General features: G+C 41.4%; 1 protein-coding gene across 3 annotated transcripts in view; it reads left to right on the forward strand.

Annotated features, from left to right (window-relative positions):
- Positions 1–21,539, forward strand: part of washc5 (WASH complex subunit 5) — a 37,913-nt gene extending 16,374 nt beyond the window's left edge. For 2 of the 3 annotated variants that reach the window (XM_088998007.1, XM_088998006.1), the window contains exons 10-29: positions 638–765; positions 6,623–6,752; positions 8,199–8,311; positions 11,732–11,898; positions 12,570–12,645; positions 12,746–12,856; positions 13,030–13,170; positions 13,613–13,693; positions 13,794–13,895; positions 13,970–14,149; positions 14,230–14,354; positions 14,493–14,655; positions 14,760–14,862; positions 14,936–15,015; positions 16,846–16,949; positions 18,014–18,143; positions 18,252–18,348; positions 20,044–20,197; positions 20,324–20,411; positions 20,499–21,539. In XM_088998007.1, the coding sequence (XP_088854133.1) occupies positions 638–765; positions 6,623–6,752; positions 8,199–8,311; positions 11,732–11,898; positions 12,570–12,645; positions 12,746–12,856; positions 13,030–13,170; positions 13,613–13,693; positions 13,794–13,895; positions 13,970–14,149; positions 14,230–14,354; positions 14,493–14,655; positions 14,760–14,862; positions 14,936–15,015; positions 16,846–16,949; positions 18,014–18,143; positions 18,252–18,348; positions 20,044–20,197; positions 20,324–20,411; positions 20,499–20,555 (2,330 nt within the window). In that variant the 3' untranslated portion in view covers positions 20,556–21,539. Of the gene's footprint in view, positions 1–637; positions 766–6,622; positions 6,753–8,198; positions 8,312–11,731; positions 11,899–12,569; positions 12,646–12,745; positions 12,857–13,029; positions 13,171–13,612; positions 13,694–13,793; positions 13,896–13,969; positions 14,150–14,229; positions 14,355–14,492; positions 14,656–14,759; positions 14,863–14,935; positions 15,016–16,845; positions 16,950–18,013; positions 18,144–18,251; positions 18,349–20,043; positions 20,198–20,323; positions 20,412–20,498 lie in introns of those variants that run through there. The other variant, XR_016115220.1, reaches the window with a different exon arrangement.
- Positions 21,540–27,715: the final 6,176 nt, after the last annotated feature.

Raw genomic sequence — 27,715 nt, forward strand, 5'->3', positions numbered from 1 at the left:
CCCAGCTATCTTTTGATATACTACCACAGGTAGTTATTGATATGGATTGATGTCGTTTGCAACCCCAAGAGGATGCATTGCTACCATCTAGAATCTACCACATCATTGTTAATTTGACCAATAGTTAACATGAGTATCACTACACCCTATGATGAATGTTTTGTTCATCAAGTAACATGTTTAGAACTAGTAGATTCTAGAATAACTAAGACTATCATTATTTTTTTTCACAGTGATTAGCCTTTAGATCTAATGACTGACTTGAAGTACTTGCCTCGGAATCGTGCCTCCCATCAAATCTCTCTTTCGTGTTTTGTTCGTACATCACGTTATGTTCTCCTCCCGCGTTGTTCACACAGGAGAAATGCCATCGTGTACACTCAACTAGTGTGCAGTGTTTGTTTTGGGAAACAATTTTTCTGTAACAATTTTCCACAGAAACAAGACGCTAAATCCTTAGGCCAGCTACCATAAAGACAAATAATGCAACAGTAGTGTTTAACATTGGCTATGTGGACAAACATACCAAATTCTGTAACCATTTAAAATTTCGCCACTTAAATTCAACCATGGTATTTTTTTGTGCAAAAGTGCAATACTGATGTATCGCTGACATGAATGTGCCAATATTTGACAGCCTATGACCCAAACAACAAGAAACTACGGCAGATTAAAGACCAAGTGCTGAATGACTCCAAGTACACCCCCAAGATCCTCTTTCAGCTCTTACTCGATGCAGCCCAGCTAGAATTCACCCTCAAGGAGGTGGGCGTTACCAACAGTTTATATTATTATAGGCCAAAGATGAATTTTTAGTATTTCCACCAGGGTTTATGTTTAAAAAATCTGATTAATCGATTAAGCAGCAAAATGATTGATAGATGGATTATAAAAGTCATCTTTGGTGGCTAGTTCAAAGTTGGATGATATTCGATTGACTGTGTCTTTTATTATATGGACCCACACATGACATACAAAGGTGGTAAGGAAATAAATAGCACTTCTGGTCCGCAAACTGCCTTGCAAGCTACTGCAATGTACTGTCTCATTCCGTGTGTAGGTCCATGCAGAAAAGGCACTTAATGGCATTTTAGCTGTTCAGGACATTCGCAAACGTTTGCTGACAACATTAATTTGTCATGTTTTGCAGAGTAGATCTTTTTCACTCGATAAAGAACATATTTCACCCGGTTTCACTATTTGTTCTTCTATTTGCATTTACTTCGATAGCCCTTCCAACTTAAAATAGCAGCAATTCATACTTATTTTTGTTCAGGAAGTCAACGTATAACATTCATGAGCAAAGTTGTAGTAACTACAGAGGAATACAGTTAATGAGCCTTACATTGAAACAATGAGAAAGAGTAGTTGAAGCTAGACTAAGAGCAGAAGTGAACATTTGTGAGCAGCAGTATGGCTTCATGCCAAAAATGAGTACGACAGATGCAGTGTTTGCTTTAAGAATGCTCATGGAGAAGTACAGAGAAGGTCAGAAGGAATTGCATTGTTTCTTTGTAGATCTGGAGAAAGCGTATGACAGGGTGTCCAGAGAAGAGCTGTGCTATGAGGAAGAGAAGAGCTGTGCATGAGGAAGTCTACAGTAGAGTGACAGCAAAGTATGTCTGCACGTTCCAAGACATGTATCATAACTGTAAGACAGTTGTGAGGTGTGCTGTCGGTGTGACGGAGGAATTCAAGGTGGAGGTGGGGCTCCACCAGGGGTCAGCTCTGAGCCCCTTTTTCTTCGCTATGGCGATGGACAGGCTGACAGCCGATGTTAGACAATAATCTCCTTGGACGATGATGTTTGCAGATGACTTTGTGATCTGTAGCGAAAGCAGGGAACAGGTGGGGGAGAAACTAGAGAGGTGGAGGTATGCCTTGGAAAGGAGAGGAATGAAGATCAGTCGCTGCAAGACAGAATATGTGTGTGTGTGAATGAGAGGGACCCAAGTACAAAGGTGATGCTACAGGGAGAAGAGATAAAGAAGGTAGATGATTTTAAGTACTTGGAGTCAACTGTCCAGAGCAATGGAGAATGTGGAAAAAAGGTGAAGAAGCGTGTCCAGGCAGGGTGGAACGGCAGGAGAAAAATGTCATGTGTGATGTGTGATAGAAGGGTTTCAGGTAGGATGAAAGGAGGTGTGTGGTGGTGAGACCAGCCATGATGTTTGGACTGGGCCATTGAAGAAAAGACAGGCGGCAGAGCTGGAGGTAGTACAGATGAAGATGTTGAGGTTTTCTTTGGGAGTGACTAGGTTGGATAGGATCAGTAATGAATATATCAGAGGGTCAACTCATATTAGAGTCAAAGAGGCCAGATTAAGATGGTTTGGACATGTCCAGAGAAGAGAGAGTGATCATATTGGAAGAAGGATGCTAAGCCTTGAACTGCCAGGCAGAAGACTGAGAGAAAGACCAAAGAGGAGGTTTATGGATGTTGTCAAAGAAGACATGAACGTAGCTGGTGTGAGAGAAGAGGATGCACAAAGCCGGGTTAGATGGAGGACACTGATTTGCTGTTGCGACCCCTGAAGGGATTAGCCAAAAGAAGAAGAAGATGATAGTGTTCAGAAAGACCCAATGCCACATGGACATCTGATCGGTATGCACCTTTGAGTGTTGTAAAGCAGTGTTCTAGCATGTCGCCTTCTCTGGTGAAAGAGTTAATGTGATGCTTAGACTGTACTTGGGAAGTTTGCGGTTAAGATGTGCTCTATTAAAATCGCCCAAAATGACAAGCGATGCCTCTGGAATTTTTTTGTTCGAGTTTGTTTACATGCAGTGCGCTAGCGTCTGTATCGATATCGCCGCACTGTTATTAATATGGGGCAGAGTACTGTCAATCGCATGATTGGCTGCAGAGAGTCATTGCATCATATCGTGTGATTGGATGTGCCTCTGTCACTCACTGAAATTTGATAGACCGCACAGGCATACGTTGTGGATAATTTCCCATGGCACACCCAACAGTTGGTAGGGAGGGAGAGAGGGGGAAAGAGAAGAGGTGAGAGAGAAAGAGAGTGACAGTGAAAGTGAGTGAGTGAGAGCGAGAGGTTTTTTATTTCACAAAGAAACTAATCAAACAATAAAATCTAAAAACAAAAAAAATGCAAGTACCAAGGAAGAGGCGTTTATCAGAGAGTGAGAATTATGATCAAATTTAAGTCACATTTAACTCATAATTCTTTTCCTTTCGGCTTTCCCCTTCAAGGGATCGCCACGGTGAATCAGTGTCCTCCATCTTCAGAGGTTTGATTCGAATGTTTGGCTGCAGAACATGCAACTCTATGAACTTCATAAAGATGAAGATGCTTGGTAAAAGGCTCCCAAACACAAAATGGTCATTGGCACAGCAACATTCAAAAAAGCAAAACTATGCTCACCATTTGATGACAATTAACTCATAATTAATTGTAATTAATCACAGATTTGTATTTGTTCTAAATTTCTTTTTGCCCAATTTTTCCCATGTTAATGCTTTCATAAACAAGGAATCATGGTAAATACTTTGTGCTAACTACAAGCAATTACTGAAACAAAAAAAATACATTTAAAAAAAACCTGCGATCAAAATCAGGATAAAGCGGTGGCAGCTGGTGTGAGAGAAGAGGATGCACAAAACAGGGTTAGATGGAGACAACTGATTCACTGTCGCGACCCCTAAAGCAGGGATGAGAATTTTCCACCGATCGGCGAATTTCCGACTTTTTCTGAACAAAATGACCATTCTTGAGAAAAGCGCAAATCCGTTGACAAAATTTCGGGGAGGGGAGTGTTCCAATCGCCTGCCTTCCGTGGAGTCTCGGTTGGCGTGTGTGTGGGAGGGGGGGGACTCCACGTTAGAATCTAAGTGCTGGCACAAGCACGACTATCATATACTGTACTTGAGCTCCTCGTAGTGTAAATATTTGCGTTTTGCGACATAAACATTAAAACATGTTTGCGGCAGATGACTCGATTGTACAACCGAGTTTTGCTGTATAATGACACTATCGGAATAGCGCTAAATCGAGTTTCACCCTTGCCATGCTTTGCCCATCGGTTTTCACGAGCCGTAGTGAAACTTGACAGTTAGCTGGTGGTAATGGCGCATGAGACTTAAGTAGATAGCACAAACTACTCAAGTGACGTTGTCTATGATGACGGAAGTGTTAGAAAAGAAGGAGAGCGAGGGAAATTGACAAGACTGCTGGGATCAAAAACTGTTTTAGATGAGTAAGATATTTTTATTGTTCTGAAACTTTGTGCTTTACCTGTACACTTCTTTTTTTTTTTTTTTGCTCTTTTAAGCATTTACATCCGAGATCCTGTGATACTATATTATGTTTAAATTGACAATATGATGATGTATACATATTGAAGAATGAAAATTCATGCAGGAGTGTGGCAAATGGTAAAATAAAATGCAATATTTGAACCATGGCAAAAAATGATACTGATACAGTGAGACCTCAACTTACGAACTTAATTGGCTCCCAGACAGTGTGTAAGGCGAAAAGTGTGTATCTCGAAAAAAAAATTCCCATAGGAAACCATTAAAATGGGAATAATCCGTTCGCGGGTTTCCATAAAAAATACTTTTGAACTAAATAAGCCTTAAAACTACACACAACCTACCTTATCCTACCTTAACCTACCTTATCATAAGGTAGGTTACCTTATCATATGTATAATAAATGTGCTATTGTATTGTAATGAAAGAAATACACTGCACTATATAATAAAGTCACTTTATTTACATTTGTGATGGTCGTTGATGGCTCTTAATTGACACCTGTTGCTTTCTGACTTGTAAGGTCTTACGAAACTGAGGCATCACATTATCATTCATCGTGTTGATGATTCTCATAGCCTTTTCTGTATACAACTGTTCAATAAAAGCCTGCACATCAACTGCTGAATGGCCTGCTTTAAGGCAAATCAAATTCTCTGTGTTGATGACCTCATTATGGTCAGCAACAAGCTCCTCGATGTCATGTGCATTCACTTCGAGTCCGGTAGATGCTGGCAGAGATTTTATTACAACAAAAGGCGCGAGTCCGATGATTCCACGGATGCGGAATAAAACGCGACAAAAGAAGGTGGGCAGGGCAAATAAAATGGCACGCTCGCGATCGCAAACTGGAAAGCAACAAACTTACGCCATCACGTCTAACAATCACCTCGTGCAAAGCAAGCTGTTGGATTTGCCAGCACAAGAAACAGCGATGCAATTTCGTCATAATCATGTCACTGGTGAGGTGACAGTGACTCGTTGAAATGAAATGAAATTGAAGTGTCGTGACCGGCGGCCCCGCCCCAGCTGTCAACTCGCACGTGACAATTTAGCGTGACTATTGACACGCTGTTCCGGTGTGTGTGAAAACAAGAGCTCTGATTGGCTTACCATGACACATGACTCTACCATTTAGCCAATCACAATCACTTCTATCTTGACAGGGGGTGCGTTCAAGTGTAGCAACACAAAAACGTTGGCAAGTGTTTGTCCCTGCTCATTCAGTTAGACAATGCTTTCCAAACAGCCTAGAGTCATAAGAAGTCGTGCGCTATTCTCGAACCTGAACGCACCCCAAGTCCTGGATGACAAATAAACAGAGCAGAGTAGACGTGTACGGCTGGTAGTTTCTTCAATTTATTCATAGTAACGCACCACATTTGAACTGAGGCTGAACACGAGCCTGTGGTGTTTATTTTCCGGTCCTATAATAGTAAAATTATCTGCAAAAAGCTCCTCGGAGACTATGGACGTGTGAATTCAGAGAGAGGGGGTGGAAAGTAGCGCCGGCTGGAGCGCTGTTCGGTCGTGTACTTCCGCCAAAGATCACTCCGCCAGATCCAAAGGTCGTGTGCTTTGGTGTTCCAGCCGTGGTGGATGTGTAATATGAAAATAGTGCTTATTATAAGGTTTAATTTTCATAAATTTGACGTTCGTAAGACGAAAAGTTCGTAATATAAGGTGTTCGTAAGTTGAGGTCTCACTGTATAACAATTTTGCCATACTGGTAGCCCACCAACAGGTGACTTTATTTTCACAAATCAGTTGAATTTCTGTGATGAATTGAATGTTTTGTGGTTATTAAATTGCTAAAATCGCTGAGCGTCCGGCCTTTGCCCCCTGGTCCCCCAACGAGGCGTTGCCCCTGCACCCCACTGTGGCCCCCAGAACCATGCCTTTTTTTTCAGACTTTTTCCTCATTTGTTATTCTCATCCCTGCTGAAGGGAGAAGCCGAAAGGAAAATAAGCTAATTTATATTTATTCAAATTTGGTCGGCTGTTTTTTTTTTTTTTTTTTTTTGGTGTGTAAAATTGGAAAGGCATTTGATCGTCACTTTACAGCGACTTTCAGTAAGAGAGGGCTTTGAGAGCTCCTTTCCAGTATGTCAGTGCTCAGAGTTACTGCAGGAGTTGAAGGATCACCATTTTTTTTTGGGGGGGGGGGCATCAGCACAATCTGTTTCTTTTTTCAACATATCTGTTCTGTTCTTTATTAACACACATTATGGTAACATATGGTTAGTCATTCGTTCATTAGGAAATGACAGGTGTAAGCTTTTTCATTACATAACACATCTGACTAGGCTTTCCTCATCAAGTTCATCTATGCTGGCCCTCCTCCAGATGTTCAAGCAGATGCTGTCAGAGAAACAGATCAAATGGGAGAGCTACAAAAAGGAGGGCTCAGAGAGAATGACCGAACTGGCAGAAGTCTTCTCTGGTGTGAAACCCCTCACAAGGGTGGAAAAGAATGGTGAGTTAAGCTTACAAACAAATATAGTTATTTCTGGCCAGTGTTATTGCAGTCATTGCTCAAGAACACAAATGAAATTTCTCGTATTAAAATATGACTATATATATATATATATATACAGTGGTACCTCGGTTCTCGAACACCTCACTGTTCGAACAAAATATTCAAGATACTCTTGCTGCGGCGTTCGAACATCAATCGGTGTTCGAACGCCAATACGACGCGTGAGTGCGTATGCGAGGGTGGGGAGCTGAGCGGCGCACGGCTGTATCGTTCTGTTCGTGACCAACTGTTGTCGCTAGCGGGTGTGCTGCGTTTTGCTCTAGCGTTTAATATAGGTGTACGAAGAGTTTTAGCCCCTAATCATGCCTCCAAAGAAAGTAAGTGCTGCTTAAAGTGACAAAAGAAAAGTAGTGCGTACAACTATTGCATTTAAGAAAGAAATAATCGCAAAATATGAAGGAAGTGTGCGAGTGTCTGATCTGGCGAGGGAATACAGCATGGCGAAATCTACGATCAGTACGATATTAAAGAATAAGGAGGCTGTGAAATCTAGTAATGTGACTGTGGGAGTGAGAGCAAGTGTCATTGGATAGATATTTTAAGAGAAAAGAACATCCTGTAGCGAGTCATCCGTAGCTGTCACGTTCCGAGCGAGAGTGACAGCAGCTGACTCGTCAGAACGTAGTGGAATGTTTGGGATCCCAAAGCAGACACGTACTAACCAAGCAGGATGTTTATTCACAAATAAAATAAACCACAGCGAGTAAGAAGGTAGGGGGTGATCCGACCCGCTTACTACGGCAAAAAGCAAATGGCACACGAGGGGGCAAAATTACGCAATCCCGGAAGATGACATCAATTTACGGGACGCAGGGAAAATACCTCGGACCGGATACACTCGCGCATCGAAGGAAGAGTCCAGGTACGGTGGCGAGTTGAGTCAATCATCCGGCATTGGTGAGGTGATCGCGAACCGTATAAATCCCCCGTGTCCGTGATTAGAGAATGACAGCGGGTGGAGAACGGCCGGGAGAGGCAGCCCCCCCCCCCCCCCCCCCCCCCCCGCTGTTTACTCGCAAGTGACAGGAGCAAAGAGGTGGCTTTGGTGTTCGAAAAAATCGCTTTTGGAACAGGGTCCTGGAACGAATTATGGTCGAGAACCGAGGTACACTATATATATATACAGTAAAGTCTCGTTATATCAATATCGGATATATCGATAGTCCCGGTTATATCGATACTATTTCTATGCACGCACAGACAAAATTACATGAAAACAGGGTCGGATATATCGATAGTCCCGGTTATATCGATATTTTTTCGGACTCCCTTGAATATCGATATAACGAGACTTTACTGTGTGTATGTATATATATATATATATATATATATATATATATATATATATATATATATAATGCTTGTGTTGTGTCACCATCTCAGAAAACCTACAAACTTGGTTCAAAGAAATTTCAAAGCAGATAGAATCTTTGAACTATGAGGACTCCACAGCTGCTGGTAGGAAGACGGTCCAACTCATACAGGCTCTTGTCGAGGTGAGGAAGAGAATGTATTTGAGTAAAGCCTTTAAAGTAGAATCATTAAACATTTTGTATTGTTTCTTTGTGATATATTTGTAATGTTAATCGCTACATGTTTGGTTTTCATGACCCAGATTAGGCAGCCTGCCGGCGCTACTTTCCACGCTCCCTCTCTCTGAATTAACACGTCGATCGACTCCGAGGAGCTTTTTGCAGATAATTTTACTATTATGGGACCGAAAAAAAAACCCACCACAGGCTCGTGTTCAGCCGAAGAAGACACAAAAAATAAAATCACCGTCGAGGAGGAGATCACTGAGAAACACGAACGAGGTGTGCGTTTGTGGCATCACATGTGCACACCGCGGCTGTCATGTGAATCTCAGCCTGACACATCTGTCACGCTGTGTGTCACCTCCCTGAGAGTAACATTCTCCATTTCCACCATTCTCCATTTCCACCATTGCCACCATCCTTCGCCTAAAGCAGTGTAAAGCTTCAGTGACTTGTTGAAATGAAATGTAATTGAAGTGTCGCGTGCGGCGGCACGGCCCCAGCTGTCAACTCGCATGTGAATCTCTGCGTCATTAGTCACGTGAAAGCATCGACTAAATAACGCCTTTGTGTAAGGTTTACACAACACTGTAAAGCTTTTAGGTGAAGGATGGTGCCAATGGTGGAAATGAAGAATGTTACTCTCAGGAAAGTGACACACAGCGGGAGAGATGTGTCGGGCTGAGATTCACATGACAGCCGCGGTGTGCACGTGTGACGCCACAAACGCACGCCTCGTTCGTTTTTCTCACATCGACTAAATAATGCCTTTGTGTAAAGTTTACACAAGGCGTTATTTAGTCGATTCTTTCACGTGACTAATGACGCGTTTTTTTCCGCGTCCGTGGAATCATCGCCTTTTGTTGTAATAAAATCTCTGCCAGCACCTACGGGACTGGAAGTGGATGTAGATGACACCGAGGAGCTTGTTGCTGACCATAATGAGGTCCTCAACACAGAGGATTTGATTTGTGCAGGCTTTTATTGAACAGTTCCATCCAGAAAAGGCTATGAGAATCATCAACATGATGAATGATAATGTGATGCCTCAGTTTGGTAAGACCTTACAAGTCAGAAAGCAACAGGTGTCAATTAAGAGCCATCAACGACAATCACAAATGTAAATAAAGTAGTGAAGTTAAGTTAGTAAAGTAAAGTTATTATACAGTGCAGTGTATTTCTTTCATTACAATACAATAGCACATTTATTATATATAGAATAAGGTATGTTGTGTGTAGTTTTAAGGCTTAGTTAGTTGAAAAGTATATTTTATGGAAACCTGAGAACGGATTATTCCCATTTTAATGGTTTCCCATGGGATTTTTTTTGTGATACCCACTTTTTGGCTTACACACGCTGTCTGGGAATCAATTAAGTTCGTAAGCTGAGGTCTCATTGTAACTAATTTTCTAATCGTGTGCCCTGGTATTCGAGTGGTTCGCACGCCGGCTTCACAGTGCAGAGATCGCGATTTCGAGTCCCGCTCAGACCTCCCTGTGTGGAGTTTGCATGTTTTCCCTGGGACCGCGTAGTGTGAGTGCGGATGGTTGTGTCTCTGTGCCCTGTGTTTGCCTGGCAACCAATTCAGGTTGCCAGGCAGGCTATTGTATGAACGATCCACGATGAGGTTCAATTTGGATCGTTCATACAATAGCCTGCTTAGGCAAAACAGGTTAGGCAACATTCTTAATGTTGATGAGGTGATACCGGTGGGAGTGGGGCAAATAGGCCAGTCGTTAGTCAGGAATGTAGGAACAATCAGTGGGCCCACAGGGAGTGGTCCTCTGCTCCCGCCAACCTGAGAGTAGGGACCTATCATAGCTGTGTCCGGCGCCGCCATGTCTGGACATTAGGGATATATAAATAGGGCCGATACGACCAGTCAGACTTTAGTTCGCTGACGAAGCCTCTTGGATAGGAGGCGAAACGTCCGAAACCTTCAAATTTGTACAGATGACGGCTGAAGAAACCTTCTCATCGATGGACCACTCCTGTACGACTGAGAGCTTACACAGATGTATTCCATAAGGACTGTTGGTAACTTAACCTCTGGTACTGTTCGGTCGTGTGCTTCCGCCGAAGATCACTCCGCCAGCCGTGGTGGGTGTGTATTATGAAAATAGTGCGTATTATAAGGTTTAATTTTGATAAGTTTGACGTTTGTAAGACAAAATGTTTGTAAGTTGAGGTCTCACTGTAAATATTTTGGGGCGCTGTATTTTTTGTTGTTGTTTTGTCTTGTTTTTCTATTTTCTTTTGTCACTGTGTTGTTGTGCATCGTGTGGAACGGATACAGATTGTTTTTTAGCATTTATGGCCATGATATTCATCAAGGAGGAGACTGTGCTGAGCGGATTTCGTTGGAACATGAGATGTGAGACAATCTCTTTTCGTCAATGGATGCTACAGCTTCGTGTTTGCTTTCAACATTTAGTTTGTAGTAGACGTGCACATTCCACCACTGGTGAAAAGGGCGCTTAGATCCTCTCCTCTTTCATATCGAACTGCTTCATGTCACAAAGTTGATACAGCAAGTGTTTAAGAATTTGATTGGATTTACCGTTATTAGTCTCACGGTGGAGAAATTTACATTTCACAGCAGCAAAGTTATGAAAGGAAGATGAAAGGAATGAAAGTAGAAAAACAAAACACATGAGCTGCTGGAAAGGTAGCCACTCTCACGGCGTCTGGATGACTCTCTGTGTCTTTGTGTTGTCATATTATTTGTTATTTAGTTTTTTTTTTTTTTGTTCTTTTGACTTCAAGATGGTGCCGCGACAGTGACTGACTTTCCAGCAGCTCCTGTATTTTGTTTTTCTACCAATTTCTTTCCTTTCCTCTTCCTTTCAAAACGTTGCTGCTGTGAAATGTAAATTCATCCATTTTGAGACTAATAAAGGTCAATCCAGTCCAATCTTGTTTTCTCTTCGGATTTAACCTTACATGCAAGACAAAACAATTATCAATTTGAGTGGATAAAAGCAAATGTTAAAAAAAGGAAGAGTATCGTATTTTCTGCACTAACAGGCGCACCTAAAAGAAAATATTTTTTTAAAAGCTGACCATGCGTCTCATAATCCAGTGCGCGTATGTATGGAAAACCTTTTAACATATGTCATTCATTGAAGGTGCCCTTATAATGCGGTGCACCTAATGTATGGAAAAGGTTTTTAAATATGTAATTTGTTGAAGGTGTGCCCTATATTCCAGAAAATACCACATTTTTTAAAACTTTAATACTGAAAATTGTACTGGCCCATTTAGGCCGGTGTCACTCACCCCCGAGTGGCCTTGGGCTACCAACCACTTTTAATTTAGAACCATGACACATTTACATAAAAATTAGAAATGCTGTATTTTTCCTTGCGTTTGATTCTAAGGTTCAGGAGTTCCACCAGTTAGAGTCGAATCTGCAGGTCTGTCAGTTTCTGGCAGATACAACGAAGTTCCTGCACCAAATGATTCGGACCATCAATATCAAGGAAGAGGTTCTCATCACAATGCAGATTGTGGGAGACTTGTCATATGCTTGGCAGATAATTGACAGGTATGTTCTCTGTAAGCCGTGATGAATGACAGATACAACAGTTAGTGACAAATTGCACTCATTCAGTTTCACGAATGCAATGTTCATCGACAATAGAACTGTTGTGAAGGTAATTATTGAATGCTACCCGGATGTACTGCATGTATAAGTATCCTTTTCTGAGCATTAAAAAATCTGTTCTAAATTGATAACTGTTGTTAGTTTTGAGCAGTACTCGAGCACTCTGAAATTTAAAGGACAAAAATAACCATACCTTGATGCATAGCGTGATTTACCCAAAATGAGCCATGGCCTAAACCATGATCTAATTTCTAATTAACATGTTATTTAAGAAAATTCACGTTAAAATCTGTAATACTCATGTCACAAATGAAATACCACCTCTGACAATGTTGTCACAGATAAAAGTACACTGTGGTATAAGCCATGTCATGTTTGTAATCTCTATGCTGATGAAAAAGTTTTAAGGTAAAAATAGTATTTCCATTGTTCGAATGTCATAAATAAATGATTTTATGCTCTGCATGTCTCATTGATTCATTGGAATGCAGGTAGCACAAGACGCACGTGCTCTGTGCATTTTGGTGTTGGTTTGACATGCAAAGCAGATTTCATCTGTTTCCTTTCCTTCAACACACATTTTACTGTCTGGCTCCTGTTTTTCCCTGCAGCTTCACAACCATTATGCAGGAGAGCATCCGTGTCAGTTCATCCATGGTCCCAAAATTGCGAGCTACCTTTCTGAAGGCGAGGGCATTTTTTACACCGTCTGCATGGATAACTAGAAGTTGTTCACACTTCCAAACCATAATCTTTAAACCAATTTTGTCTGTGTTGGTGAGACCAGCTGGCCTCTGCTTTGGATCTTCCACTGCTGCGCATCAACCAAGTCAACAGTGCTGACCTGCTGAGTGTTTCACAGTTCTACTCAGGAGAATTGGTGGCCTATGTCAGAAAGGTGCAATGTATAGTTGAATAGATGATGTTGAGCTGATAACTCTTTGTGTCCTGTTACCTGATTTTATATTTCTTTTTGTGTTTTTTGTGATTTATTGATCATTTTGATTTTCTCTTCCAAACTTTAAATATCTATTGTCATTACTTTGTGTCTTTTTGTTTTTATATTTGTAGGTACTGCAGATCATTCCAGAGAGCATGTTCACCTCTCTGGCCAAGATTATTAATCTTCAGATCCATGACATCATCGAGGTACCCACGCGGCTGGACAAGGACAAGTTGAAGGAGTACTCCCAGCTGGGGGCACGCTATGAAGTACAGAAGCTCATTAGGTTTCAATGGTCTTACACCCATCACATCTACTATGTACACTTGAAAAATGATATATTCAAAAGGGTTTTAAGATGTTTTCATTCCAAAAAATGTACTCTCATTGGCATACCCCCCTAACCGACTTCTTGCCTGGAAATAAAAGTGAGAACATATGGTTCATACCAATTGAGTCTCATTTGCATAATTGTTCATTCAACATCACAAATATTATGTTTCTTGTATCCAAATTATCAGTCAATCCTGACAGGAATCATTCCTTTAAACCTAAATGATTGGAATCAACAGAAACACGTTCAATTTTGCTTGTTCTGTACTAACAAGCATGGAGCACAGCTATCAAAGAACACATACATTACACATTGTTATTCTTCATTTCATAAACCATTGGCATTGATAATTCAGTTTTCTGCTTTCCCCACGACAGGTGGCGAAGCTCACCCATGACATCTCCATTTTCACGGAGGGGATCTTGATGATGAAGACCACATTAGTTGGAATTATCAAGGTTTCTTGTTCTTGCCTTATTGTAAAAAAAGATCTGATTGAGGTTGTAACACATTTCTCTGAAACGTTGTGTTAAACTGACATGAGATGTGACATTTTAGGTGGATCCTAAGCAACTTCTGGAGGATGGCATCAGGAAGGAACTGGTGAAGAGGGTTGCTTATGCTCTCCACAAAGGATTGATTTTCAACCCCAAGGCTAAGGTTAGGCATACGATTTGTTCTGTAATTTAAATCTGAAAATGTTGTCATTGATTTTGCAATCTGGATGATTTCAGCCTAGTGAATTGATGCCCAAGTTAAAAGACATGGCAGCCACTATGGACGGATTCTACAGATCATTTGAATACATCCAGGACTATGTCAGTATATATGGCCTTAAAATTTGGCAGGAGGAAGTATCCCGAATCATCAATTACAACGTAGAACAAGAGTGCAATAGTTTCCTCAGGGCTAAGGTTCGGCAAGGAAAGACTAATTTATTTCCAACCTACAGTATGTCCACAGAATATTTATTCCCTTCCTTGATTTTAATCAGATCCAGGACTGGCAGAGTGTGTACCAGTCCACTCACATCCCCATCCCAAAGTTTTCACCTGTGGATGAGTCTTCCACCTTCATTGGACGTCTCTGCAGAGAGATTCTCCGGATCACAGATCCCAGGTATGTATACACTAGGCATAGAAACTAGATATAACAATAATAATAAATACATAATAAATATACAATATAAATCCTTTATTTGAAAAAAAAAAGTTATATCTTGGACAAAATGTAATCTGTCCTAGATATGTTTTACAGGGTAACGTGCTACATTGACCAAATGAACACCTGGTACGACATGAAGAGCCACCAGGAAGTGACCAGCAACAGACTGTTCTCAGAAATACAGAGCTCTTTGGGTACATTTGGCCTCAATGGACTGGACCGCTTGCTGTGCTTCATGATAGTCAAGGAGCTACAGGTAAGAAGCTCCCACAGAGCAGTTTTTTAACAATACATACTGACGATGTTTGAATTGTTCATCCTTGTGAATTTGGACCTGAAAGTAGAAATGTCTCCATTTAGAATTTCCTCTCAATGATTCAGAAGACTATTTTAAAGGATAAAGGTGTCGTCGAGGTCTTAAAAGCCATGCTAGGTGCTGTCAGTCCAGTTCAGGGTATCATAGGTAGGCATTTAAGAAACTATTTTTGTGAACGTTTTGTGATAAAAATTACAGCATACATTGTCTCTTCTAAAAGGTAATGCCAGCAAAGTATATTCCAGTGCCGTCACCAAAACCCCTAAAATCTGGGGACCATATTTGGAGGTCATCATGAAGGTACTACATGTAATAATTTCATGTGTCAAAATATATACCGTATTTTCACGACCAAAGAGCGCACCGTGTGAAAAGGCGTAGTCTCATTTATGTGTGCCATTTCTGTATTTCACACACACATTGGGCGCACCGGATGAAAGGACGCAAGTTTTATATACCGGTACATATCCTCTACTGCCATACGGGCGTCCGCCTTACCACAACATACAGGCGTATTTAAAAAAACAGATCAGGAGCAAAACTGAGTTTGGTAGTGCTCTATTTATTAATGACAAAGTAAGAACATTTTGTAATCATCGCTCAATCGGCGTCGGCATGGTAAAAACAAGCACATTACCGGTAACAGAATCGAACATTTGCGCTAAATCCAACATGGCAGGTTCGCTTTCCTCACTGTCAGTTACTTTCTGTGCCGTGCGGCTCCTCGGAAATAATGCCGGCTTTGCCGAAAGCTCGAACCACCGTGCCAGCAGACACGTTAGCCCAAGCATCCACAATCCATTTGCAAACTGTGGCGTAACTCGCCCGGCGCTGCCTACCACTCTTCGTGAAGCTGTGGTCTCCATCGCTCCCACGCCGCTCGCAGCCTCACTTTGAACGGCCGGTTCACACCGATGTCCAGCGGTTGGAGTTCCTTGGTCAACCCACCCGGAATCACAGCAAGCGTAGCGTTCATCCGCTTCACTTTCTGCTTCACATTGTCTGTGAGATGCGCTCGCATAGAGTCACAAATCAGAGGTGACGGTGATGTGTGGAAAAAACCTCCCGGTCTCCTTACATACACCTGCCTCAGCCCCTCCTTCATCATATCCTCGTCCACCCAACCCTTGTCGTTTGCCTTAATAATGACACCTGCTGGAAATGTCTCTTAATGCAAAGTCTTTCTTTTAAAAATCACAATCGACGGCAGTTTCTCTCCATTCGCATGACAGCCAAGCACAACAGTAAACGAAGCCTTTTCGTACCCCGTTGTGCGTATCGCTACCGTGCTGGTTCCCTTTTTCTCCACCATGTGACTCACCGGGATGTCGAAAGTTAGCGGTACCTCGTCCATGTTGGTGTTGTGGCTCGGCTGGATGCGCTTGTCGGCAATGTGCTTCTCGCAATAGGTCCGGAAGTTCGGCAACTTTTCTGAATAATCCGCCGGCTGTTGCTGCGCAACCGTAGTTCTGGTCCGGATGGAAAAATGGCACCGATTCATAAAACGCCAGCACCAAGACGGACCTCCTCGGAAATGTTCAATTTTCATTTCCTCCGCTAGCGTTACTGCGGATGGTGACAGTCGTAACGCTCCTTCCGCTCGCTCTTTGCTCGACGATCCATTGCTCGAGTCTTTCCTCCAACTCCGGCCACCTTGCTTTATGTCCGCGAAAACTCAGCTGAGTCTTCTTCACCTGTCGGAGTTCGTTCTCCAGCTTCCTCCACTTGCGAACCATCGACTCGTTAAATTTATATTCTCTCGCGGCGGCTCGATTCCCATGCTCCTCGGCGTAGCTGATTGCCTTCAGTTTAAACTGAGCTTCATAACCATGTGTCTTTGCCATTTTCAGGGTTGTTCGAACAGCAATGTTCTGCATAAAGCACATACGTACCTGTTCTTTTATACACAACCCACGCCCACGCACCCCCCTCATGTTCTCTACCACGTCCTCATGGTGGTCTCTAATACGTCCGCACATTCGGCGCACTGCACTACAGGGCGCACTGCACATTTTAAACGTCACAAATCTGAGACGTTTATATGCGCCTTATGGTTGTGAAAATACGGTAGTTTTATTTTTTTGAGACTTCTGAGAAAAGCCAAACTAACAATGTTGAATTTTGCTGCAGGTAGGACAAATGCAAATCCTTCGACAGCAGATTGCAAATGAGTTGAACTACTCTTGCAAGTTTGACTCCAAACACCTGGCGGCTGCCCTCGAAAATATTAACAAGTCAGTACAGCACGTATTACAGCTTGGGTTCTGCGATACCCTGACTTTTCTGTTTGTGTTGAGTAAAAAGCTTTTACCATAAAATTTACTCCAGACATTTTAAGGAAACTTTACTTGGAGACTACATTTCATATACAAGTTCACGCAAGTGCTTTTCACCAGCGGTTAACCAATCGCTGGCCCACGGGTATACAGACAGAATAAATAACTTACATGAATTCCATTTCATTTATTTCAGAATCCAAACTGCTTTATTTTGAAAAAATACCTAATTCTTTTGTTACATCCGTCTGTCTATATCACATGTTTTGACGCACGTCAAGGCGCACTTCTCACTCATGTGATAGGTCACCGCTAAAATGAAACCCATCTCGTAAGAGGAGTGAAAAACAAACACATTTTGAAAGTTTCTTTGGGAATGGGAAAAGGCCAGACCAGGAGACAGAAGAAAAAGAAAGCTACATTTAGTATCCTATGTTCTGGTTTAAAGTCATGGCTCAATACTCTGAGATCGCCACAACAGCATTGAAAAAACACTTGCAATTTTTGACATCCACTCTTGTGTAAAGCGGGGTTGGGGTTTTCTGCAATGAGAACAACCAAAACAAAATGACAAAGTACACTGGACATAAGCCACAAACGTTGGGTGTTCCATATTACCCTAAGATGTGATGCCTGGTTGCAGAAAAACAAGCTCAGGGCTCCCACTGATTCAGCCTTGTGGTGAGATATATTTTTCATGCACTTTGAATCTGCGTTGTATCTTAATTTGAAGGCATGTTTAAACATTACCATAGTCTAAGGACAGAGACGACATTATTCATGTCATCCATCCATCCATTCTCTGCCACTTATTTCGTCCTGAAGGTCTAGATTTGAGTATGACAATAATCTTTAGATGATCTACCCCCCCAAATCATTCATCCATTAAAAAATTATGTTCAACTGAAGTAATGAGGGCTTTGTAATGAATTTAAAGTTTGGCGCTTTTTCAAATGTATATCATTTGTGTCTCAAATTTCTTTTTATTGATTTATTGGTGTATTTATTTTTTATCTTTGCAGGTCGCTACTCACGGACATTGAAGCCCACTATCAGGACCCGTCGCTACCCTACCCGAAAGAGGACAACACTCTTCTGTATGAAATCACAGCCTATTTGGAGGCTGCGGGTATTCACAACCCACTTAATAAGGTTTGTGGAGATGAATGTGATTGATTGATTTTGGCTTGTAATCATCCCACAGTTGACCTCAAATCAACGTGCATCATGTCTTGGTTTTTACGTTTGTTGTTGTTACAGATCTACATCACCACAAAGCGCCTTCCTTTCTTTCCTATCCTCAACTTCTTGTTCATCATAGCACAGCTGCCTAAGCTTCAGTACACCAGAAACCAAGGTAGGTTTCGATCAATTTCTCTCATAACAATTCCATGTGATTTTTTTTTTCCCATCTCAATTCAATAAAGAGCAAAATGCAAATAAATTAAGAGACAGAAAGACAGACAGACAGACAGACAGACAAAAAATATTCGGAACAAATTGACAAAAGTCTTGACTTCAGAAGACCTGTTGGAACCTGTATGGACCAAAGATTCACCCAGAAAACAGTCAGGTTTGGTGGAGGAAAAATCATGGTTTGGAGTTACAACCAGGAACATCGACAGCCGGAAGTATCAAGAAATGATTGCTGCCCATTACATCCGAAACCGCAAGAGAGGGCTCCTTTACTTCAGCCTCCACATCAACGTACCTGAAGCAAAGAAGGTCAAGGTGCTCCAGAATAGGCCAGCCCAGTCACCAGACATGAACGTTATTGAACATGTCTGCGGTAAGATGAAGAAGGAGGCTTGGAAGATGAAACCGAAGAATCTTGATGAACTCTGGGAGTCCTGCAAGACTGCTTTCTTTGACATTCCAGATGACTTCATCAATAAGTTAATTGAGTCATTGCCGAGACGTATGGATGCAGTCCTTCAAGCTCACGGGAGCCATACACGATATTAATTCTTTTTCTAAGGCATCGTGACTTTTTGTTCTGACGTTATTGTAGCATATTTGTGTATTCAAAATGAAATATTCATGAAGAAGAAGATAGGCTCATAGGCAAACACACTTTTCCGAAATTTCAAAACAGATTTATTAATATAGTATAATTTCTACATTACTTTTGTATGTGACAAGACTTTCGTCCAAGCAAAAGCTGATCTTTCTGTCCTAATTAAATAATAAAACTCAATGAATGATACAAAACTTTATTTTGGTATAATAAGCATAATCTAGAGGGCTTTGCCTTTCATATAAGCCATTTCTGATTCCAATAGATCAACTACAAGTCAAGTTATTATTTGTTGTTCCTACAACTTGGATAAGCGACGAAACTTTTGTCAGACACTGAATAATTTGTTTTTTCTTTTTCATTTTAAATTCAAGCTATTCTTCCAATTAGCTTCTGAAAGGGCCATATTAATAAATCTGTTTTGAAATTTCGGAAAAGTGTGTTTGTCTATGAGCCTATCTTTTCCTTTTGGCATTTCCGAAAGGGGTCGCCACAGCAAATCAGTGTCCTCCATCTTTAGACGATTGATCCGCATGTTTGTTTTGGCCAAGCTTTTATGTCGGATGCCCTTCCTGACCCAATCCTCTGTATTTGGGACCGGCACAAGAAGACTTATGTCCCTTTGTGGCTACACAACAAGCAACTCGCTCAGTAAAAGACTCCCAAACACAAAATGGTCAACATTCAAAAAAGCAAAGACTCACCATTTGATGACAACCTAAAACACAATATTCTGTGGGTCCTGGAATTCAAGTGACAATGACAAAAAACCCTGACAAAAAACACATTTTTGCACATATCTGGAGGTGAATAGCTAAAACGAAAGTGAGAACAAGGTAGTCACACAAAACAGTGGTTGTCTTTTGCTGCTATGAGGAAAGAATGATTTGGAATCTCACCTACAGAATAAAAAGGTGTGCACAAACATGTAGTTTCCAGGAAACAATAACGGGTTGGGTCTGTCATTCAAGTATGAGCCTGTGAGAATGTGTAAATGTTGTAAGTCTATCGGACTAATAAATGTACTTATAACAGGAATGACATGCAGGAAATCCACCGACCCAGTTGATTGGCCTCCCCTAGTGCTCGGCCTGCTCACACTTCTGAAGCAGTTTCACTCAAGATACACGCAGCAGTTCTTGGCTCTCATTGGTCAGTTTGTTCGCTCTATCATGGAACAGTGTACAAGGTAACCAACCCGGCAGAAAAAGAGGCTCAGTTGTATGAATCCATAGTTGTGTTGACAATCTTGTGAATACAAATTCAAAATGAATTTAATGATGAGCTTGTTTGTTGATGTTTTCCCCAATCAAAGTCAGAAGATCCCCGACATGCCCTCTGATGTGGTGGGGGCACTCATGTTCCTGGAAGATTATGTAAAATATACAAAATTGTCTCGCAAGGTAACCGAAGTCTTTAACTTTGAAAAATAGCATTTGCAGTGAATTTGCTATAACTGGATCCCTACTTTTATTTCCTTTTTGTCCTAGGTGGCAGACGCCCATGTCCCCAGTTTCATTTTGGATGAATTCAGAACCATACTGTGAAGACTTGTCGGAAACACCTAGCCTGAAAACACATTTATTGCCTTTTGGAAGCATTTCATTGTGGAACTCATTGTTTTACAGAATGTGTAACATTGTATTTTCTCCAGAGATAAAATTGCTTTAGAGTTCCGAATACTTGTATTTTGTAATTCCACTCGGAATAATTTCTGAAGCACAAGATGAACATTTTCAGCTGATACTGACAAACAATAATATCCTGCATTGTAAGGCTGTGTGTGCGTGTGTGTGTGTGTGTGTGTGTGTGTGTGTGTGTGTGTGTGTGTGTGTGTGTGTGTGTGTGTGTGTGTGTGTGTGTGTGTGTGTGTGTATATATATATATATATATATATATATATTAAACACACACGGCTCACAGTTCGGACAAATCGGTGTTTTTATATCGATACAAAAGATATTTAAGGTGAATCGATATTTGCTTAGGGGTTTCTACACAGAACCACCATTATCAAAATCTGTATCGTTGCGCCATTGGTTGACTTGGTCACATGAGTTTGTTACGTGACCAGCTCCCGTGTAGCAGACGCCAGCTCCTGTGTAGCAGACGACATTTTCTACCGTCTTCAACAATGGCAACAATAATGGCATACATGTTTGCAACCGATTAAAGAATTATATGTGCCATTTTGAGGCAACATTGGGGGAACATCTCCCCCCCCCCCAAAAAAAAGGCACAAAATGGCGAGCTCCGATGGCCACCTCCGTTTCTTATGTGGCGCTTTGATGCCCACTTTTGGCGGCTTTTAGACGCAACACGCTTCTCAGACCAAACATACTTCATCAACGTAAGTAATGTAAACGTTGCAGTTTTGGTTTTTCATCCATGTATTTAATTGTGTAGCATTCAGATATCTTTATCGCTTGCAACAATCACTGTTTTTTTCGTGGTTTCGTGTGAATAGAACGTGAGGATTTTGCATTGGTGGCATTTTTGAAAGGAAATAGTCATTAAAAAAGTGCAAAGACGTTTTTATTTTATGCACACATTTATTTTTCACTTCACTACTGTACAAAAAGCATGTTAGATGCGCAATCCATAAACCCAATGATAAAATGACTTGCCATATGCTCCCCCGTTTACGCCCCCCCCCCCCCTTTAATGCAGTTCGGCGCAGGACGGATATATCGACAGTACGGTTATATCGACATTTTTTTCTAACTCCCGAGAATATCGATATAACGAGACTTTACTGTCGATATGACCGTACTGTTGATATATCCGTCCTGCGCCGAACTGCATTAACAAAAGCCGCCAAAAGAGGGCATCCAAGCACCATATAAGAAACTGAGCTGGCCATATGAGCTCGCCATTTTGTGCCTCTTTTTTTTTGGGGTGAGAGATGTTCCCCCAATGTTGCCTCAAAATGGCACATATAAATCTTTAATGATTGCAAACATCTTCATCTTCAGAACTACAGTGTATTTGAATCATATTCATAACTGGATGTGTAGTATGGAATGTTAATAATTCAAATAAATAAATCAAAATAATCACGCTTCAGCAGACAAAACAAGAAACATTGTTGCAAAAAACATTATATATATATATGTGTGTGTGTGTGTGTGTGTGTGTATATTGGATTTGGATTGGCTTTTCCTTTATTAGTCTCGTAGTGGAGAAATTTACATTTACATTTAGTTAGCCATTTTAAACATTGTAGGATGAACATTAAAATAGTGAGTTAATCAGTGTGAGTTAATAAGCAATGGTGCTTTGTTTCCAGTGGATGGATGAGGGGGCAGATGTGGAACGTGTGTCGGAGTTCTGTTTTTGCAGGCACTAGGGGGTCAAGGGGTCAGCTGGTCCTCATCACCCAAGGAAGTAGAAAAGTTACGACTTAGCCAACGCTGCACAAAGGAGGTGAAAGGTTACAACATAAACCAAAACGCTGACTGGGCAGGAGCAACTCAAGACATCTACATGACATCCCCCCAAAAGGATGACAACATCGAAGGAGATGGATCCAATCACCTGCTGATTTCTTTGTTTTAGCCAAATTTGAATATTCATGTGGTACACCTTTAAATCTGGGCTGCTCAGTCGAAGTATTTGTCTTTCGTCTCTCTTACTGATTTGGGACACACAAATATTTTCTGTGTCAAGGAGCTGAGACCCAGAATTCTGTATTAGATCAAATTGTTATTGGAATAAACTATATGTGAGTAACTTGCCGGCTTCTTTGGTGATCTCGCTCACAACGAGCATGCAAATTGTTAGGTTACAACGTTGCGCAATAAGGTAAAGATTGAATTCCGTTCATAATATTTACAATTTTAAAAATAACGGTAAAATGCTAATATTTGTAATTGTCACGGTTTGGATATTGGATATGCCTTTATTAGTCTCATAGTGGAGAAATTTACATTTCACAGCAGCAAAGTGATGAAAGTAATGAAAGTAGAAAAACAAAATACATGACCTGCTGGAAAGGCAGCCACTCTCGCGGCGCCGTCTTGAAGTCAAAAGAACAAAAAAAAACTAAACAAATAATAATACAGCATAGAGACAATGACAAAACAAAGACACAGAGAGACATTCATTCTGCAGGACTTGCTGTACCCGCTTTGTGATGACATGAAGCAGTTCTAGATGAAAGAGGAGAGGATCAAAGCGTCTTTCCACCAGTGGATCCGGGACATCATGGTGGGATGTGCACGTCGACTACAAGCTAAATGTTGAAAGCAAACACGCAGCTGTAGCATCCATTGACAAAAAGAGATTGTCTCACATCTCCTGTTCCACATAAATCTGCTTCAATTCCAAGCCGCAACAGTTCCACATACACATTGGCGCTCTGCGCTGACGCTCCTTTCTTCTTATCGCGGGTTCCTCAAGCCATGCATCCATCCAGCCGCAGACTGTCCAACAGCACTGATCTTTCAGCTAAACAAAGCGGGGCTGTGAAGATGCTGCCCATTACAGGCGCAAAAAAGCACAATGGCCCCTTTGGTGTCCAGCGATGGCAGTCGAATGGCTCCGACATTCCTCCCATTCAAAAACAGTACTGGCATATTCATGCTGCCGAAAAGGCGCAACCGCTCAGCACAGTCTCCTCCTGGATGAATGTCGTGGTCAAAAAAGCGAGGTGGTGATGGCGGGTGCGGATCCCAAAAAGCAGGCAGGAGGGAGCAGGAGGTTGTTTGACAAATTGTATTAAAATAAAGGTCAGCAGGAACAAAATGTAAAACATCAAAATCATCTGAACGGAAAAAATACAAAGTATCAAAAGAAAACCAAGTGTAAAAGTCCGCCAAGGTTAAACAAACACATGCACAGCAAACAAGCAGCAAACAATGAACCAACACCGGATGGTCGTGCCGGGTGTCCTTTTAAGTGTCAGTGATTAAACGACCAGCACCTGCGAGGCTGCAGGCAGGGCTGACGTCGCTACCCGCTGGTCGCCAATCTGATCGGGACGACCAGCACCTGTGCAGGTGCAGGCGGGGCCGACAGCGCCCCCCCGTTGGTCGCCAACCAGATCATGACAGTAATATTTTAACCTAACAGTATACAGTGAAGAAAATAAGTTCTTGAACACTTGAATACTTTAATAAGTATTTGCACACCCTATTTTGCTATTTCCTCCCACTTAGAAATCATGGATGTGAAATTTTCATCGCTGGTGCATGTCCACGGAGAGAGAGATAAACTAAAAAGAAAAATCCAGAAATCACAATGTGTGATTTTTTAAAATCAATTTATTTGTGTGATACAGCTGCAAATAAGTATTTGAGATGTCGAATTCTGACCCTGAAAGACCTGTTAGTCATCTCATAAGATGTATGTATCATCCTGAATTAGATGCACCAGTATGAGGTTGTTAGCTGCATAAAGACACCTGTCCACCCCATACAATCATTTAGACTTTAATTTGTAGCATGGCGAAGACCGAGGCTGGAAAGGGCTATGGAGCAATTGCCAAGCAGCTTGGTGAAAAAAGGTTCACTGTTGGAGCAATCATTAGAAAATGGAAGAAGCTAAACATGACTGTCAATATCAATCGGAGTGGAGCCCCATGCAAGATATTTTGGTCCGATGAGACCAAAATATAACTTTTTGGTTATCATTCCAATAAGCGTTTTGGAGGAAGAAGAATGAAGAGTACAATCCGAAGAACACCATACCCGCTGTGAAGCATGGGGGTGGCACCATCATGCTTTGGGGGGGGGGGGTTCTCCACATGGGACAGGATGAGTGCACTGGATTAAAGAGAGGATGACTGGGGCTGTGTATTGTGAGATTTTAGGGAACAATCTCCTTCCCTCAGTCAGAGCATTGAAGATGGGTCGTGGGTGGGTCTTCCAACACGACAATGACCCAAAGCACACAGCCAGGAAAACCAAGGAGTGGCTCCGTAAGAAGTATATCAAGGTTAAAGCATGGCCCAGCCTGTTTCCAGACCTGACCCAATCGAAAATCTTTGGAGGGAGCTCAAACTCTGTGTTTCTCAGCGACAACCCAGAAACCTGACTGATCTGGAGAAGATATGTGTGGAGGAGTGGGCCAAGATCCATCCTGCAGTGTGTGCAAACCTGGTGTAAAACTACAACAAACGTTTGACCTTTGCAAACAAACACTACTGAACCAAATATAGAAATTCATTTTCTCAGGTGTTCAAATACTTATTTAAAGCTATATCACACAAATAAATTCTTAAAAAATCCTTCACTGTGATTTATGGATGGGAACATGAGAAAGAAGCGACACGAGAATGTAGAGAAATACCAAGGGCTCAAAGAGGAGCTGGAGAGAGCCTGGAAGGTAAAGGTAGCAGTCTGGCCTGTTGGGGTCCGAGCACTCGGGGCAGTGACCCCCAAACTGGATGAGTGATTGCAACAGATCCCAGGAGAAACATTGGATAACTCAGTGCAGAAAGCGCAGTGATAGGAAAAGCAAGGATACTGTGCAGAATCCTCAAGCTTCCTGGCCTCTGTCATGATCTGGTTGCCAACGGGGGGCAACACAGGTGCTGGTCGTTTCCAATCAGTGACACTCAAAAGGAACCCCGGCACGACCATCCGGTGTTGGGTAATTGTTAAATGTCATTGTATGCTGTTGAACACGTATGCAATTGTATGCATTGTGTGCAGTGCATGTGTTTGTTTAATCTTGGTGGACTTTTAATCTTGGTTTTCTTTTGATACTTTTTTTCTGTTCAGATGATTTTGATGTTTTACATTTTGTTCCTGCTGACCTTTATTTTAATACAATTTGTCTAACTACCTCCTGCTCCCTCCTGCCTGCTTTTTGGGATCCGCACCCGCCATCACCACCTTGCAAAACGTGACAGCCTCTGGTCAAGGACCCAAGCTAAAATGAGGGACGGACACTACCTGGGGGTGAGATGAGGATTTTTTTTTTATATATATATATATAAAATTTAATTTTGCTCCACTGTGACTTCTCTGGTGCTTGTTTATTTTTTTTTATTAAAATACAGTTTTACTTTTGAATCCCCTATTTTCATTGGTTTATTTTAGATAACTGCTTTAGTTACATATAGGAAATGCTAGTTGTTTACAACCGTGACGTCACACGTCACGTGACATTTCCCCGTGGTAGGCAGTAACCACTCGAGAAACAATGGCCGACAATAACAAAGCGAACCATCCTGACGTGAAATATCCTCTATTATCGGATTATGTGCAAAGTTTACCTCTTGAAACTCGAGCTAGGTAAGTGCAGAAGCTTCGGTATCATTCAGACACATGTATTTTTCCTGATCCATATGGTGTAAAGGCATCATCATGGGTTGACGATCCCACGTTATGGCCGACTTAATATAACATTTACAGAGATTTACTTTTATCTCATGGACACGCCAGGGCAGTTCACCGATGTGACAGTCTAAGAGCCTACAAATCTTTGAAGGCTTACAAATACGTGAAAAGTGGACATGTCTTCCCCATTTTCCATCATGATGTGCAAGATTCACCGTTGTGTTTTTTGAAGACAAAGGTGATACCCTCCCAACGTCTTCGTGACAAGCCTCACCAACCATGGGTGTGTGTCAAGAAAGCAACAGGAACTGTCTACTGTGCCCACTGCACATGCATGGCAGGGTAAGAATAAGACACATTTGCACGTTTTCTTAGCATTTATGTTTTTATTACAGTAAAGTCTCGTTATATCGATATTCTCGGGAGTCCGAAAAATATCGATATAACCGGGACTATCGATATATCCGACCCTGCGCGCATGTAATTTTCTCCTTGCGTGCATAGAAATAGTATCGTAATAAGCGGGACTATCGATATAACCGATATCGATATAACAAGACTTTACTGTATTTCATGTAATGCAATTAAAGAGAATGTCATGTCATACAAAACAAATACTTTGTGTTAATCTTCCAGTACACATTTATTTACATTCACCACTACTGATTTGGTTGTCACTGATAACAACATTTAAATATGTTTTTCCCCAATGAAATCCTGTTTATGACAAGTTTATTCATGCAAGGAAGTCATTTGTAATGTTCATCATAGACTTCTACTATGCAATAGCTAATTAATATATCTTACATATTTTCTGAGATAATATTTTATAGAGAATAAAATTAATATTATTGATAGAGTGTTTTATGCACATTAGTAAACATATTAGGTTATTTCATGTTTAGCTTAGTACACATTATGATTATTGCACGTTTAATTTCAGTCTAATAGCATTATCAATCTTATTAGTTCAATAGTCGTTGCAAAGAAGCAACGGCTCCAACTTCAATCTAAGACCTTCCCAACACTGAGTTGTCCGTAGCTGATTGGACAACAGATCGCTGCTGTGGACATTCAAAAACTTGTCAGAGCGGGAGCTCGCTCTCTTTATTTCCTATCTTTGTCCGTGTGCTCATGTCTTCGCTCCTTCGCCACCTAGACGAGAGTGTGCTTTTTCTGTCTCACTAGAATAAAGTAGTATTTTTGTTCACCATCTATCGTCGTTACTGATATTTTTATCACTGAACTTCTTTGAATACCGAACCAGGAAAGAAACAAGAATTTAAACCGAACAATTATGATATTTTGTCATAATATTTAGTGTATTGGGGCGGCCCGGTAGTCGAGTGGTTAGCATAAAGAGTTTGATGGTTCTCTTTATTTGTAAGTAGGTTCGTTGTCAGATCTCCCAGGCAGGTGAC

This window comes from Hippocampus bargibanti, linkage group LG06, assembly GCF_051943395.1.
Source record: "Hippocampus bargibanti isolate YZ-2025 linkage group LG06, ASM5194339v1, whole genome shotgun sequence".
Taxonomy (NCBI): domain Eukaryota; kingdom Metazoa; phylum Chordata; class Actinopteri; order Syngnathiformes; family Syngnathidae; genus Hippocampus; species Hippocampus bargibanti.